The sequence below is a fragment of the Phyllobates terribilis genome, unplaced genomic scaffold (genome assembly GCF_046119375.1).
Source record: "Phyllobates terribilis strain yellow unplaced genomic scaffold, ASM4611937v1 Scaffold_2__4_contigs__length_985480577, whole genome shotgun sequence".
Classification (NCBI taxonomy): Eukaryota; Metazoa; Chordata; class Amphibia; order Anura; family Dendrobatidae; genus Phyllobates; species Phyllobates terribilis.
Genome location: NW_027362762.1, coordinates 47,061,694 through 47,080,026, shown reverse-complemented (window position 1 = coordinate 47,080,026; position 18,333 = coordinate 47,061,694). Strand labels below are relative to the sequence as shown.

Sequence of the window (18,333 nt, the reverse complement as noted above, 5' to 3'; positions counted from 1 at the left end):
AAATCATGTCCTCCCGCTATCCGATATTGACTCTCTCCAAAACTGAACTGCTTATTTTTTCTCCCTCCACTAACCTACCTATACCCGACTTTGCAATTACCTTGGGTGGTTCTACCATTACTCCCCAGCGGCAAGCTCGCTATCTTGGGGTCATATTTGACACACAACTTTCCTTTATTCCCTATGTCCAATAACTCACTCACGTCACCTGCATCTTAAAAACATCTCCAGAATTCGACCTTTTCTCACTTTTAAAACTTATTGTCGATTTTATTCACTCTCGTCTGGACTACTGCAACTCTCTTCTGATCGGTCTCCCTCTTACCGAACTTTCCCCTCTCCAATCTGTCCTGAATGCTGTAGCCAGGGTCGTATTTCTGTCCAGCCGCTTCACCGAAGCCTCCACCCTGTGCCAGTCATTGCACTGGTTACCCATCTGCTACAGAAAACAATATAAACGCATCTCTCTCACCCACAAAGCTCTCCACCATCCTACATCTCATCTCTCATATGTGTCTATAACCCTTCCAATGCTTTCCACTCTGCTACTGATGTAAGGCCAACATCCTCCATAATCCAAATCTTGCACCTCCGTCTCCAAGACTTCTCTCGTGCTGCGCCAGTTTTCTGGAATGCACTACCATATATAATCCGATTAATATTTAGCCCCCATGTTTTTAAGCGTGCTTTAAAACGACATCTCTTTAGACAAGTCTATCACCTCAACTCACTAATAAAACTCTTCAGTTACCTACGTAAAAAAAAAAAAAGTTTTAAACAATATAAAAAATATTTAAAAAATTCCAGTCATATCCTCTTTTCTGCCCATTAAAAAAAAAAATATATATATATATATGTGGTATCCCTGTGTTTGTAAAAGTTCAATCTATCAAAGTATAACATTAATCTGAATGGTAAATGCTGCAAAGAGAAAACAATATATACACAGAAATTCCAGAATTCTGTTATTTTTTTTATTGCAGCAAAATCAATCACAAAAAAATGCAAAGAGAAGCAATTAAAATGTTGTTCTATCTACAGGGTATTAATAAAAACAGCAGAAAAACAAACCCTCATAAATTTCTACCAACAAAATAAAGAAAAAAAAATGAAGATGTTGAAAATGGCAACACAGAATTTATTTTTTATTTTTTTATTTTATCACAATTTAAAAAAAAAAAAAAAAAAAAAGTTTGCTATCTGTAATTGTACTAACCAGGAGAATCAGATTGCAAAGTAATTTTTATAGCATAAAGAATGTAATAAAAGCAACGACCAATACAAAATTAAGGAATTGGTGGTTTTTTTTTTTTTTTTGCAATTTCACCAAATTTTAGAGTTTTCTTCCCGTTTTCCAGTACATCCAATAGTAAAATGAATGATGTCATTAAAAACTACATGAAGCCCCGCAGAAGAAAAAAAATAACCTCATAGCGCGAGGTCCATGGAACAATTAAAAAGTCTTGGCTCTAAAAAGTAGGGAAGGAGAAAAGAGCAAAAAAAATAAAAATTGACTTAAAAGGGAACCTGTCATCTAAAAAAAAAAGCTATTAATCTGCAGAGATGGGGTCAATCTATAGGGTAACAGCGTTCTAAATCTGCCAGCGCCGGCCCCGAGAGCCCCACTGCCCCGAGAGCCCCACTGCCCAGAGAGCCCCACTGCCCCGAGAGCCCCACTGCCCCGAGAGCCCCACTGCCCAGAGAGCCCCACTGCCCAGAGAGCCCCACTGCCCAGAGAGCCCCACTGCCCAGAGAGCCCCACTGCCCAGAGAGCGTAAACTTTTTTTCTCCAGGCCGTCACCAGTCATTAGATACACAGCTCAGCAGACAGTATCACACAGGATAGGATTAGATACACAGCTCAGCAGACAGTATCACACAGGATAGGATTAGATACACGGCTCAGCAGACAGTATCACACAGGAGAGGATTAGATACACGGCTCAGCAGACAGTATCACACAGGAGAGGATTAGATACACGGCTCAGCAGTCAGTATCACACAGGATAGGATTAGATACACAGCTCAGCAAACAGTATCACACAGGATAGGATTAGATACACAGCTCAGCAAAAAGTATCACACAGGATAGGATTAGATAAAGCTCAGCAGACGGTATCACACAGGAAAGGATTAGATACACAGCTCAGCAGACAGTATCACACAGGATAGGATTAGATACACGGCTCAGCAGACAGTATCACACAGGATAGGATTAGATACACGGCTCAGCAAACAGTATCACACAATAGGATTAGATACACGGCTCAGTAGACAGTATCACACAGGATAGGATTAGATACATGGCTCAGCAGACAGTATCACACAGGATAGGATTAGATACAGAGCTCAGCAGTCAGTATCACACAGGATAGGATTAGATACATGGCTCAGCAGACAGTATCACACAGGAGAGGATTAGATACACAGCTCAGCAGACAGTATCACACAGGATAGGATTAGATACACGGCTCAGCAGACAGTATCACACAGGATAGGATTAGATACACGGCTCAGCAGACAGTATCCCACAGGAGGGGATTAGATACACGGCTCAGCAGACCGTATCACACAGGAGAGGATTAGATACACGGCTCAGCAGACAGTATCACACAGGAGGGGATTAGATACACAGCTCAGCAGACAGTATCACACAGGATAGGATTAGATACACGGCTCAGCAGACAGTATCACACAGGAGGGGATTAGATACACGGCTCAGCAGACCGTATCACACAGGAGAGGATTAGATACACGGCTCAGCAGACAGTATCACACAGGATAGGATTAGATACACGGCTCAGCAGACAGTATCACACAGGAGGGGATTAGATACAGCTCAGCAGACAGTATCACACAGGATAGGATTAGATACACAGCTCAGCAGAGAGTATCACACAGGATAGGATTAGATACACAGCTCAGCAGACAGTATCACACAGGATAGGATTAGATACAGCTCAGCAGACAGTATCACACAGTAGAGGATTAGATATAAGGCTCAGCAGACAGTATCACATAGTATAGGATTAGATACAGCTCAGCAGACAGTATCACACAGGAGAGGATTAGATACACGGCTCAGCAGACAGTATCACACAGGATAGGATTAGATACAGCTCAGCAGACAGTATCACATAGGAGAGGATTAGATACAGCTCAGCAGACAGTATCACACAGGAGAGGATTAGATACAGCTCAGCAGACAGTATCACACAGGAGATGATTAGATACAGCTCAGCAGACAGTATCACACAGGAGAGGATTAGATACACAGCTCAGCACAGTATCACTCAGGATAGGATTAGATACGGCTCAGCAGACAGTATCACACAGGAGAGGATTAGATACACGGCTCAGCAGACAGTATCACACAGGGTAGGATTAGATACACAGCTCAGCAGACAGTATCACACAGGATAGGATTAGATACATGGCTCAGCAAACAGTATCACACAATAGGATTAGATACACGGCTCAGTAGACAGTATCACACAGGATAGGATTAGATACACGGCTCAGCAGACAGTATCACACAGGATAGGATTAGATACAGCTCAGCAGACAGTATCACACAGGATAGGATTAGATACATGGCTCAGCAAACAGTATCACACAATAGGATTAGATACACGGCTCAGTAGACAGTATCACACAGGAGAGGATTAGATACACAGCTCAGCAGACAGTATCACACAGGATAGGATTAGATACATGGCTCAGCAAACAGTATCACACAATAGGATTAGATACACGGCTCAGTAGACAGTATCACACAGGATAGGATTAGATACACGGCTCAGCAGACAGTATCACACAGGATAGGATTAGATACAGCTCAGCAGACAGTATCACACAGGATGGGATTAGATACATGGCTCAGCAAACAGTATCACACAATAGGATTAGATACACGGCTCAGTAGACAGTATCACACAGGAGAGGATTAGATACACAGCTCAGCAGACAGTATCACACAGGATAGGATTAGATACACGGCTCAGCAGACAGTATCACACAGGACAGGATTAGATACACGGCTCAGCAGACAGTATCACACACGATAGGATTAGATACATGGCTCAGCAGACAGTATCACACAGGATAGGATTAGATACAGAGCTCAGCAGTCAGTATCACACAGGATAGGATTAGATACATGGCTCAGCAGACAGTATCACACAGGATAGGATTAGATACATGGCTCAGCAGACAGTATCACACAGGAGAGGATTAGATACACAGCTCAGCAGACAGTATCACACAGGATAGGATTAGATACACGGCTCAGCAGACAGTATCACACAGGATAGGATTAGATACACGGCTCAGCAGACAGTATCACAGGATAGGATTAGATACACGGCTCAGCAGACAGTATCACACAGGAGGGGATTAGATACACAGCTCAGCAGACGGTATCACACAGGATAGGATTAGATACACGGCTCAGCAGATAGTATCACACAGGACAGGATTAGATACACAGCTCAGCAGACAGTATCACACAGTATAGGATTAGATACACAGCTCAGCAGACAGTATCACACAGTATAGGATTAGATACACGGCTCAGCAGACAGTATCACACAGGAGGGGATTAGATACAGCTCAGCAGACAGTATCATACAGGATAGGATTAGATACACGGCTCAGCAGACAGTATCACACAGGATAGGATTAGATACACGGCTCAGCAGACAGTATCCCACAGGAGGGGATTAGATACACGGCTCAGCAGACCGTATCACACAGGAGAGGATTAGATACACGGCTCAGCAGACAGTATCACACAGGAGGGGATTAGATACACAGCTCAGCAGACAGTATCACACAGGATAGGATTAGATACACGGCTCAGCAGACAGTATCACACAGGAGGGGATTAGATACACGGCTCAGCAGACCGTATCACACAGGAGAGGATTAGATACACGGCTCAGCAGACAGTATCACACAGGATAGGATTAGATACACAGCTCAGCAGAGAGTATCACACAGGATAGGATTAGATACACAGCTCAGCAGATAGTATCACACAGTAGAGGATTAGATATAAGGCTCAGCAGACAGTATCACACAGGACAGGATTAGCTACACAGCTCAGCAGACAGTATCACATAGTATAGGATTAGATACAGCTAAGCAGACAGTATCACATAGTATAGGATTAGATACAGCTCAGCAGACAGTATCACACAGGAGAGGATTAGATACACGGCTCAGCAGACAGTATCACACAGGATAGGATTAGATACAGCTCAGCAGACAGTATCACATAGGAGAGGATTAGATACAGCTCAGCAGACAGTATCACACAGGAGAGGATTAGATACAGCTCAGCAGACAGTATCACACAGGAGATGATTAGATACAGCTCAGCAGACAGTATCACACAGGAGAGGATTAGATACACAGCTCAGCACAGTATCACTCAGGATAGGATTAGATACGGCTCAGCAGACAGTATCACACAGGAGAGGATTAGATACACGGCTCAGCAGACAGTATCACACAGGGTAGGATTAGATACACAGCTCAGCAGACAGTATCACACAGGATAGGATTAGATACATGGCTCAGCAAACAGTATCACACAATAGGATTAGATACACGGCTCAGTAGACAGTATCACACAGGATAGGATTAGATACACGGCTCAGCAGACAGTATCACACAGGATAGGATTAGATACAGCTCAGCAGACAGTATCACACAGGATAGGATTAGATACATGGCTCAGCAAACAGTATCACACAATAGGATTAGATACACGGCTCAGTAGACAGTATCACACAGGAGAGGATTAGATAAACAGCTCAGCAGACAGTATCACACAGGATAGGATTAGATACATGGCTCAGCAGACAGTATCACACAGGAGAGGATTAGATACACAGCTCAGCAGACAGTATCACACAGGATAGGATTAGATACACGGCTCAGCAGACAGTATCACACAGGATAGGATTAGATACACGGCTCAGCAGACAGTATCACACAGGATAGGATTAGATACACGGCTCAGCAGACAGTATCACACAGGAGGGGATTAGATACACAGCTCAGCAGACGGTATCACACAGGATAGGATTAGATACACGGCTCAGCAGATAGTATCACACAGGAGAGGATTAGATACAAGGCTCAGCAGACAGTATCACACAGTATAGGATTAGATACACAGCTCAGCAGACAGTATCACACAGGATAGGATTAGATACACGGCTCAGCAGACAGTATCACACAGGATAGGATTAGATACAGCTCAGCAGACAGTATCACACAGGAGAGGATTAGATACACAGCTCAGCAGACAGTATCACACAGGAGAGGATTAGATACACAGCTCAGCAGACGGTATCACACAGGAGGGGATTAGATACAGCTCAGCAGACAGTATCATACAGGATAGGATTAGATACACGGCTCAGCAGACAGTATCACACAGGATAGGATTAGATACACGGCTCAGCAGACAGTATCCCACAGGAGGGGATTAGATACACGGCTCAGCAGACAGTATCACACAGGAGAGGATTAGATACACAGCTCAGCAGACAGTATCACACAGGAGAGGATTAGATACACGGCTCAGCAGACAGTATCACACAGGAGAGGATTAGATACATGGCTCAGCAAACAGTATCACACAATAGGATTAGATACACGGCTCAGTAGACAGTATCACACAGGATAGGATTAGATACACGGCTCAGCAGACAGTATCACACAGGATAGGATTACATACAGCTCAGCAGACAGTATCACACAGGATAGGATTAGATACATGGCTCAGCAAACAGTATCACACAATAGGATTAGATACATGGCTCAGTAGACAGTATCACACAGGAGAGGATTAGATACACAGCTCAGCAGACAGTATCACACAGGATAGGATTAGATACATGGCTCAGCAAACAGTATCACACAATAGGATTAGATACACGGCTCAGTAGACAGTATCACACAGGATAGGATTAGATACACGGCTCAGCAGACAGTATCACACAGGATAGGATTAGATACAGCTCAGCAGACAGTATCACACAATAGGATTAGATACACGGCTCAGTAGACAGTATCACACAGGATAGGATTAGATACACGGCTCAGCAGACAGTATCACACAGGATAGGATTAGATACAGCTCAGCAGACAGTATCACACAGGATAGGATTAGATACATGGCTCAGCAAACAGTATCACACAATAGGATTAGATACACGGCTCAGTAGACAGTATCACACAGGAGAGGATTAGATACACAGCTCAGCAGACAGTATCACACAGGATAGGATTAGATACACGGCTCAGCAAACAGTATCACACAGGATAGGATTAGATACACGGCTCAGCAGACAGTATCACACAGGAGGGGATTAGATACACGGCTCAGCAGACAGTATCACACAGGATAGGATTAGATACACGGCTCAGAAGACAGTATCACACAGGATAGGATTAGATACACGGCTCAGCAAACAGTATCACACAATAGGATTAGATACACGGCTCAGTAGACAGTATCACACAGGATAGGATTAGATACATGGCTCAGCAGACAGTATCACACAGGATAGGATTAGATACAGAGCTCAGCAGTCAGTATCACACAGGATAGGATTAGATACATGGCTCAGCAGACAGTATCACACAGGAGAGGATTAGATACACAGCTCAGCAGACAGTATCACACAGGATAGGATTAGATACACGGCTCAGCAGACAGTATCACACAGGATAGGATTAGATACACGGCTCAGCAGACAGTATCACACAGGATAGGATTAGATACACGGCTCAGCAGACAGTATCACACAGGAGGGGATTAGATACACAGCTCAGCAGACGGTATCACACAGGATAGGATTAGATACACGGCTCAGCAGATAGTATCACACAGGAGAGGATTAGATACAAGGCTCAGCAGACAGTATCACACAGTATAGGATTAGATACACGGCTCAGCAGACAGTATCACACAGGAGGGGATTAGATACAGCTCAGCAGACAGTATCATACAGGATAGGATTAGATACACGGCTCAGCAGACAGTATCACACAGGATAGGATTAGATACACGGCTCAGCAGACAGTATCCCACAGGAGGGGATTAGATACACGGCTCAGCAGACCGTATCACACAGGAGAGGATTAGATACACGGCTCAGCAGACAGTATCACACAGGAGGGGATTAGATACACAGCTCAGCAGACAGTATCACACAGGAGAGGATTAGATACACGGCTCAGCAGACAGTATCACACAGGATAGGATTAGATACACGGCTCAGCAGACAGTATCACGCAGGATAGGATTAGATACACAGCTCAGCAGACAGTATCACACAGGATAGGATTAGATACACAGCTCAGCAGACAGTATCACACAGGATAGGATTAGATACACGGCTCAGCAGACAGTATCACACAGGATAGGATTAGATACACGGCTCAGCAGACAGTATCACACAGGATAGGATTAGATACACAGCTCAGCAGACAGTATCACCAGAGGATAGGATTAGATACACAGCTCAGCAGACAGTATCACACAGGATAGGATTAGATACACGGCTCAGCAGACAGTATCACACAGGAGGGGATTAGATACACAGCTCAGCAGACAGTATCACACAGGATAGGATTAGATACATGGCTCAGCAGACAGTATCACACAGGATAGGATTAGATACACGGCTCAGCAGACAGTATCACACAGGATAGGATTAGATACACAGCTCAGCAGACAGTATCACACAGGATAGGATTAGATACACGGCTCAGCTGACCGTATCACACAGGATAGGATTAGATACACGGCTCAGCAGACAGTATCACACAGGATAGGATTAGATACACAGCTCAGCAGACAGTATCACACAGGAGAGGATTAGATACACAGCTCAGCAGACAGTATCACACAGGAGAGGATTAGATACACAGCTCAGCAGACGGTATCACACAGGATAGGATTAGATACATGGCTCAGCTCTGTGTGTGGACACTTTCTCTGTAGTCTGTACTGTGCCGCAGGTGACGCCATAGTGTGAGGTCCTCCCAGCACGCACCGCTCTATCCCTCACCTCGCACATCTCTATGATTTCTCCGCCTCCTCCGCTGTGAGCCATAGAGTAGAGTGTGAGGTCAGAGCGGCCGCGCGGTGCTTGCTGGGATAGGTGTGTGATTCCTCCAGGCCGCGCACAGCAGTGTGGAGCGGCGGTCGCCTGTCTGTCTCCCGGTAGTCAGCGCGCCCCCTGGTGAGGGGAGGATTCGGGGTCATCCCGGTGCTCCCCCCCCCCCCCCCCCAACGAAAAACCGTTACATAACGAAAATGCCGAATTTCTGCGCAGCCCCGAACTGCACCCGCAAGAGCACGCAGTCAGACCTGGCGTTCTTCAGGTTCCCGCGGGATCCGGGACGGTGAGAGCCGCTGCTGACCGCCGGGGACACGGGGGGATAATCCGGGCTCCTGCCTTATCTATATGGGGGGCGCATTATTACTATACCTGTGTATTAGGGCCAAGTAATAGGGGGACCCCATCTGCATGTATGACCCCCCCCCCCCCCTACAGTGAGCTGCCCTATAGCCACCTGATAACAGAGAGCAGTAGACTGTATTCCCAGGCCTCCAGTACATGCAGGCGTCTAGGGGGGCCATTGTTAGGTCTCCGGGACCCTGCGGTCACCTCTAGGGGGCTTGATCTGTCATCCACCTAGGCACGCAAGGGGTTAAATCCCCCCCAATCTTCCTAGGTTTCCTCCACCCCAAAAATCGGAGTCCCTGGTCCTGAAACTATTCTAATGCCAAGAATAAAGTGTAAAAAAAGAAATAAGATCCATCAACAGCAGCAGCGATGGCCGGCCGCGTCCACGGGGGGAAGTGAGGAAAGAAACAAAGAGGGGTTTTCATCGTTTATCACGATCCCGTGATCTGCCTTCATTACAGAGTAGTCGGGGGTCCTGTGTGACCGGCTGCAGCTTCCGTAGCCCCCATTACACCCCTTTAATTGGATTTTATGGCAAAAGCAGCCAGGGAGATCTACTGAGTGGTGGCATGAGGACCCCATAATTTTCCTTTGGTGACCCACCCCCCCCCCTAATTTTCCAATGAGGACCCCCTAATTGAAGAATCAGTGCCGATTATATCTCCTTGATATGTTGTAATTGTTTTTGCGTTTTATCTGTTGATTTTTACTTTGTATAAATTGCCGACAAGCTGCTGTTGCTGGATCCTGTTTTATTGTGTATTCACGGGGGTCTGCTGATTACATCATCTCTAAGGGGGATCAGGTTTTGTTTCAACATTTACCAGGACCCTCGCACCTGCGATCAGTGAGGTGGAGGGTTTCTCACACTTTTTGTATAAATCGGACGTAGATCAGACCACAGTGCACGGACTGGCCGGCGGCTCTCCCGACCCAAGAGTGACTTCTTCATGTATTTCTATGGGGCAGGAGAGCTGCCGGCCAGTCCGTGCACTGTGGTCTGATTTATACAGCCGTCTGTCTGCGCCATTTAACAAAGCCTTGACTTGATTTGATAAACAGTCTGTCTCCCCAGACACCCCACTGACATCCTGCACTGCAGACTGATACATTGTAACAAAAAGATACCTTGTCCAGAGCGGATACAATAGTAACAAGCCCTCCTGTAAGCAGATCCCTGTAGCAGACGTTTCTATTCATTGATTGGAAGCAGAGATTTTGAAATTAATGAATTTCTGCAAAACGTCTATTAGGTTAATATTTTTATTTTCCATAATTTTTTTTTTTTTTGCATATGAAGGCTTGTTTTGTTTCTCTTTTTACCATATATTGTGCTGAAAAGCAGGAAAAATTAATCCCAAAAGGATGAAATGGTGGGAAAAAAACCCTCAATTCCCCCATTGTGTTTTGTTTTTACAGCAAAGACCTAGTGACTCAATTCACCAGATCAGGCTTCGTTCACACGCTCCGTGTTTGGTCAGTATTTTACAATCCGAGAAAAGGTATAATAGAAACACGTCACCACTTCTGTATTTATCACCCACTCCTGATTTTGGCTTACAAATACTGATCAAATACTGATGAAATACTGAATTACAGCGATAACAAACGTAAAGTTTTCTTGTTTTTTTTTTTCTTTACATTTTAGTGGTTAATAAAAAAATCTAGAAATTTGTAAAAAGAAAAAATTAGTTTGTCGCTTTTTTCTGAGACTCGTAAGTTCTTATTATTTATTTGTTTTTTTACATAAAAAAATTCATTTGTTGGAATGATTGATTTTTTTTACATTTTCATATTCTGGGGGTGATTCAGGTTTTTATTTCAATACTTTTTAAATTTTTATTTAAATTTTTTTTTTAATTCTTTTTTTTCTCTTTTTACATTTTTTTTGTTTTTTTTGGGGCTGATTTTTCTTTATTTCAATACTTTTTACATTTTTATTTTTAGCATTTTTTGGAATGATTAATTTTTCTTTTTACATTTTTTTTTCTTTATTTCAATTCTTTTTATATTTTTTTTTCAATCACTCTTCCTTGTATTTTTAGCGCCCCCTAGAGGACATATAGACTGGTCTATGTGATGCAATATTACAGTACTGCAGAATATAATAAAAAAAACATTTCTAGAAAGCCGAGGCTGTGGCCAAGATGGCAACGTCTGGAGCCAAAAGCTGCCAGTGCAACAAATCCGATCCCAATGAAAGTCAGATGAACGCCCTTAGAGGTGGTGTAACATGCGCTGAATGAAGCAGGCTCATATTTAGGAGAGCAGATCCTATTATAACAGCAACTTGTTGACAGTTTCCAGGTAGCACAATCAGTCAGAATGATGTGAACTATGTGAGATAATGAAAAAGTGAGGAGCTGGATGTGACAGTCGCTGACGGTGGGCGCAGGCAGTCGCTGACGGTGGGCGCAGGCAGTGGCTGACGGTGGGCGCAGGCAGTGGCTGACGGTGGGCGCAGGCAGTGGCTGACGGTGGGCGCAGGCAGTGGCTGACGGTGGGCGCAGGCAGTGGCTGACGGTGGGCGCAGGCAGTCGCTGACCGTAGTGCAGATAACCTGAGCCTTTCCATTTTCTTCTCCCTGTAGGTGTCAGAAGTGGGTGGAGAACTGTCGGAGATATGACCTGGAGGACAAGACCCCCGATCAGCTGAACAAGCACTACAGATTATGTGCCCAGCACTTCGAGGACTCCATGATCTGCAGAAGTGTGAGTACCAGGCGATCCGTGTACATCGCATCCATACACGTCCGACCTTCAGCGCTCCCCAATGCATGCTGGGAACTACAATTCCCAGCATGCACTGATGGCCTGCAGATTTCATAGCAATCTGGGAGTTATAGTTCACCTGCCGCAGACTTAGATGATGGTGTGGGATGGATAATCTCCAGGCTCCTCCCTTTTTATTGTGGCTCCTCCCTTCATTTCACTTACGAGGTCATAAGTAAAACGGAGCTGCTGATCAAACCAAGCAATGCCGCAGTGTAAAGCATGGGGGGCTAGCCTGAGAGGAGTTGGATTTCCGTATGGTTAAAATAGACTCACATTAGACCACGTCGCTACGGTGTAGTCACTAATGGAGCGTAGCTGTAGTGTAAAGCATGGAGCTACCAAGCAACAGCTTGCGCCACTAATGAGACCAGAGGAGGATTTCGGTTCAGGCTTTGGTTATGCAGCTAAGCACGAGTCACTTATAGCTGTGCCCTATAGGAGCAGTGCTGCAGTATAGGAGGGCAGGGACCCCCTAATAGGAGGGAAAAGCCTCGGTGGGAGGGACCTCTATAGGAGGGATGGGACTGGTAATCTATATCCATGTGTTGCCCCCCCTACAGCTCTCTGCTCCTCCATCCCACATATCGAACATGTATATAAAAATCGTAATAATTTCTGCCTATTTTCTATTTTCAGAGCCCGTACAGGACGGTCCTTCGGGAAAATGCCATTCCAACCATATTTGACCTCACCAGTCACCTCGGGAACCCCGGCAGACGCAGGAAGAGAATAAAGGAGCTGGTAAGGACTCTCGCTGTGTCTGCCCCTGAATGAGCTCAGGAGCGCTTCTACCCCGGAGCTCAGCCTCTCCCCCGCTGCCCTGTACGGCCCCTACAGTGATGCACTGGCAGATACAGACAGTGCAAGAGCAATATATATGGGCCCTTTGCAGCTCTAGAGCCCCTAAAAATGCAAAATTGCACCTGCTTTGGAGGAAAAAGCGGGCCCACTTACCTCTTGGGCCCCACAGGTTGCACCAATGAAATGTCCGCTCCTGCAGTGATGTGTTGGAGGTTTTTCCTGCGGAGAAGTCTCGGAGCGGCGCTCACGTGGTCGGGGGACTCATCAGACGCCGATCTCATGGACCGGCCCCACTTTATACTGGCGGGGGCAGTCTGCGGGACGAAGGATGCACGGATTTAGCAGCTTGTGGGTGGCCCGTGCGGACGCTCCCTGTACACATGGGCAATTGGGACCCGCTGTGGAGAGTCTGCAGTGCTGCACCATTAAATCCCAGGATCGGTGGGGTCCCACAGGTCGGATTGTAGCAATTTGGAAATACCCCCTGTATCTTACATGTCGTCTGTGGGTGACACATCTGGAGCGGACGGGGTCAGGTCAGGTCAGGACTCTATATTGGGCCATATTCCACTCTGCAAAAACGCCTCATGTTTTTCTCCAGATGTGTAAAAGTAATCCGTTCGGATTATTGCTCTTTTGCTGCATTTTTTTTTTTTTTTTTTAGTTCAGAAACGCTGGAATTTTGCATTTAAAAACAAGATTGCGTTTTTTCCATGCGTTTTTTTTCAGGATCCCCATAGAAGCTTATAGAGGAGGGGGGAGGGGAATGCAGCACAAAATGCACAGGGGCCGGAGTCCTCGTGAAATCACATCCTCTTTACCCTGTTAAACACAGCAAGTTTTTTTTGCACAAGAAAACAAAGCAAAAAAACCCCCAAAAAACAACAAAAAACCCCCAAAACCTGCAACATTTCTGCTTTGTAGAAGCGTCGACGTTCTTGGATTCTCGCTGGATCCCCTCCATCTCTGTGCGGCTGTGTGGAGTAGTCATCATCCTCTGCTCAATCTCTGATCGGACCTTTTAACTTCTTCTCCCGTCATTCATCTTATTCCATTTCTCCTCAGAGCGAAGAAGAAATCCGGACATTGAAAGAGCGGAAACGTAAGTGATTTCCATGTTTTGTTTTACTGTTTATTATGGTGATCAGTAATGAAATGTGACTGAATCTTTATGGCTCTTTACAATGTCGGGTCGCAGTGCTCGGACTGGCCGCACATCTGACAACTTCATATATTCCAGGAGATGTGCGGCCAGTCCGGGCACTGCGACCCGACATCAGACCGATTATCACCGACATCTGAAAGGACCCTTATTTTATTTTTTCCCCAATAAAATGATAAATGCCCTAATGGAAACCCAACAATCCTCATTATAATCATTGGTCGCGCTGATGAAAATCTATTCGCATGATCCGCTCCATAGACCTCGACGGTAGTCTGTGACCAGCTCTTAATTCCCGGCATCGATCATCAAAAGAAGAGCCGCGGATGCCGTCAGATAAGAGGTGGTTCTCACGGCTCCCACCCCATTAATGACGTGGATGATGGACCAGACCCTGCCAATCAAATCCCGTCCGTTCCTCTTCATCTGTATCTGTCATGCGACCACGCTGGTACGGAGCCGGCCATATATATAATCGTCCCGATGGTATAAATATACTTTCATCGCACACAACAAAATAATAGAACTGCTCTGATCTATAAGTTGCCAATATGGCTTCATTCTGTTCTTATTACTGTATATATATGTATACTGCTTTGCACAGTTCTCTGTTCACAAGACCGAGCCAGGACGCAGACCTCTGGCGCTGACCCGATTATCCACATGAACCTCCATCTCCGGGGCGTCCGAGCACATATTTCATTTATCGCTCATCTTTTCTAATTTGTAACCCTTATTCCAAATACATTTTCTTTTTATTCAAATCACCTACGAAGGCCGGAACGTAGATCGCCATCAACTCCTTAGCAATGTACAACGTACATTTTTATCATAGGTCTTTAAAAGCAAAGTATGAAGTCAGATCAGGATCCGAACTCTCGTCAGACCAGACAGGTGCCGGCCGTGTTGCACAGCCGGCACCTGCCTGTAACTGCAGCATCTAGAGCTAGCTCCAGTTGCTGCCTTTCAACCATTTAACTGCCGCTGTCACATCTGTGACAGAGGCATTTAAATGGCGCCATTTCCAGTGCACGCTCGCCATCTCCCATCAGCCCCTCTGCCACGCGATCAGGGGGAACTGTGTCTGCCGGATCCTGCTGAAGGCTTCTGTAAAGTAGCCACAGGCTGAGCTTCATAAGAGAACTATGATTTCACTCTATACTGTGATATTGAAGGATCAAGTGACTAAAAAAAAAAATTATAAAAGTTTTAATTTAAAAAATTAAAGAAATAAAAAAATAAACATATTTGGTACCGTTGTGTCCAAAAAAAAAAAAAAAAGTCCAAACATGTGAACTGTACTTTAAATGCGGAAACGAAGTGAATAATCAGAACTGTAAAATTTCCAATTTTTGGTCACCGCGCTTTCCGAAAAAATTGCAGTAAGCTATTATAATGTCATATGTACCACTGAATGGTGTTAGGGACAGGAAATAAGAAAGTTGCGGGTCCAACAATTTTTTTTTTTAGGAGTCTTGGAAATCTTTTTTTTTTTTTCTTTCTTTTCCCACTAATAAAAAGACCGGACAAGTTTGGTAGCTCCATAATCGTACAGAGCTAGAGAATCTTTTTGTTGGGTCATTTTTGCCACACAATGAACGTCGTATAAACCAAACTAAAAAAACAAAAACCAGTAGGAAAAATTAGATTTTTTTTTTTTTACTTTTCTCAATTTCACCACACTTTGATTTTTTTTTTACCCATCCAGCAGAAAACGAAAAAATGGAAAAATGAAAAACTTATGGCTGTTGGAAAAAGGAGAGGGGAAAAAAGAAAGAGTCCTCGGTCCTTAAGGGCTGAAAACCATGTAGGTTAATAACATAACCACAGTCCATGTACTGGGCGGTGTCAGTGTATCGCCATCGGCGTCCAGCGTGGCGTGGTGCTGGCCTTGCTGCTGCTATTCTCTACAAACAATACTATACATATCTGAGTAATACATATATATTTGTTGGGGGAAGGGGTACACACCTGTAGGCCTCTCTATAACGTCTCAGTCTGTGGCTGCCACATGACTGCTGAGTGGTTGTATGAAGCTGTAATATGATCGTCATGTAAAGCCTATCCTTTGACATAGAAAAATTAGATTACACGGGTCAATGGTTCCCTTTATAAGCTTCAGTCTGCAGTCCTCATCCCTTCATTAATTTTCAGTCCAAATGATTTGAAGTTTGCAGCCTGATCCAATTTTCAGATTTTTTCTCCTATAATTCATGCTGGATGGTGAAGTCTGTGTGTCCAGGGCCCGGCTGTCTTCACTAGCTCTCATGTATCAGCACTGCTTCATTTATGGATTGATTTTCCTTTCTACAGCTGACGTGGGATCTTCGCCCTTCCATTTCTACAGTCAGCCGCCTTTACTAATAACAGGAGTGCTTTCCTCCCCATGTAGAGAGTGAGCTGTCCTTCCTAATAACAGGAGTGCTTTCCTCCCTATCTAGAGAGTGAGCTGTCCTTCCTAATAACAGGAGTGCTTTCCTCCCCATCTAGAGAGTGAGCTGCCCTCCCTAATAACAGGAGTGCTTTCCTCCCCATCTAGAGAGTGAGCTGCCCTCCCTAATAACAGGAGTGCTTTCCTCCCCATCTAGAGAGTGAGCTGCCCTCCCTAATAACAGGAGTGCTTTCCTCCCCATCTAGAGAGTGAGCTGCCCTCCCTAATAACAGGAGTGCTTTCCTCCCCATGTAGAGAGTGAGCTGTCCTTCCTAATAACAGGAGTGCTTTCCTCCCTATCTAGAGAGTGAGCTGTCCTTCCTAATAACAGGAGTGCTTTCCTCCCCATCTAGAGAGTGAGCTGCCCTCCCTAATAACAGGAGTGCTTTCCTCCCCATCTAGAGAGTGAGCTGCCCTCCCTAATAACAGGAGTGCTTTCCTCCCCATCTAGAGAGTGAGCTGCCCTCCCTAATAACAGGAGTGCTTTCCTCCCCATCTAGAGAGTGAGCTGCCCTCCCTAATAACAGGAGTGCTTTCCTCCCCATCTAGAGAGTGAGCTGCCCTCCCTAATAACAGGAGTGCTTTCCTCCCCATCTAGAGAGTGAGCTGCCCTCCCTAATAACAGGAGTGCTTTCCTCCCCATCTAGAGAGTGAGCTGCCCTCCCTAATAAATGGAGTGCTTTCCTCCCCATCTAGAGAGTGAGCTGCCCTCCCTAATAACAGGAGTGCTTTCCTCCCCATCTAGAGAGTGAGCTGCCCTCCCTAATAACAGGAGTGCTTTCCTCCCTATCTAGAGAGTGAGCTGTCCTTCCTAATAAATGGAGTGCTTTCCTCCCTAACTAGAGAGTGAGCTGCCCTCCCTAATAACAGGAGTGCTTTCCTCCCCATCTAGAGAGTGAGCTGCCCTCCCTAATAACAGGAGTGCTTTTCTCTACATCTAGCGAGTGAGCTGTCCTCCCTAATAAATGGAGTGCTTTCCTCCCTATCTAGAGAGTGAGCTGTCCTTCCTAATAAATGGAGTGCTTTCCTCCCTATCTAGAGAGTGAGCTGCCCTCCCTAATAACAGGAGTGCTTTCCTCCCTATCTAGAGAGTGAGCTGCCCTCCCTAATAACAGGAGTGCTTTCCTCCCTATCTAGAGAGTGAGCTGCCCTCCCTAATAACAGGAGTGCTCTCCTCCCTATCTAGAGAGTGAGCTGCCCTCCCTAATAACAGGAGTGCTTTCCTCCCTATCTAGAGAGTGAGCTGCCCTCCCTAATAACAGGAGTGCTTTCCTCCCTATCTAGAGAGTGAGCTGCCTTCCCTAATAACAGGAGTGCTTTCCTCCCTATCTAGAGAGTGAGCTGCCCTCCCTAATAACAGGAGTGCTCTCCTCCCTATCTAGAGAGTGAGCTGCCCTCCCTAATAACAGGAGTGCTTTCCTCCCTATCTAGAGAGTGAGCTGTCTTTCCTAATAAATGGAGTGCTTTCCTCCCTATCTAGAGAGTGAGCTGTCCTTCCTAATAAATGGAGTGCTTTCCTCCCTATCTAGAGAGTGAGCTGCCCTCCCTAATAACAGGAGTGCTTTCCTCCCTATCTAGAGAGTGAGCTGCCCTCCCTAATAACGGAAGTGCTTTCCTTCTATATACAGAATGTTCCATGTATCTTTATGGGTCTCTTATTGTCCTGTGCAT

General features: G+C 45.3%; 1 protein-coding gene across 5 annotated transcripts in view; it reads left to right on the top strand.

Moving 5' to 3' along the window:
- The window catches only part of THAP12 (THAP domain containing 12), a 46,606-nt gene that overhangs the window by 16,412 nt on the left and 11,861 nt on the right, over positions 1 to 18,333 (top strand). For 2 of the 5 annotated variants that reach the window (XM_073661513.1, XM_073661506.1), the window contains exons 1-4: positions 9,194 to 9,429; positions 12,085 to 12,205; positions 12,905 to 13,009; positions 14,135 to 14,171. In XM_073661513.1, the coding sequence (XP_073517614.1) occupies positions 9,341 to 9,429; positions 12,085 to 12,205; positions 12,905 to 13,009; positions 14,135 to 14,171 (352 nt within the window). In that variant the 5' untranslated portion in view covers positions 9,194 to 9,340. The other 3 variants (XM_073661524.1, XM_073661518.1, XM_073661529.1) reach the window with 2 other exon arrangements.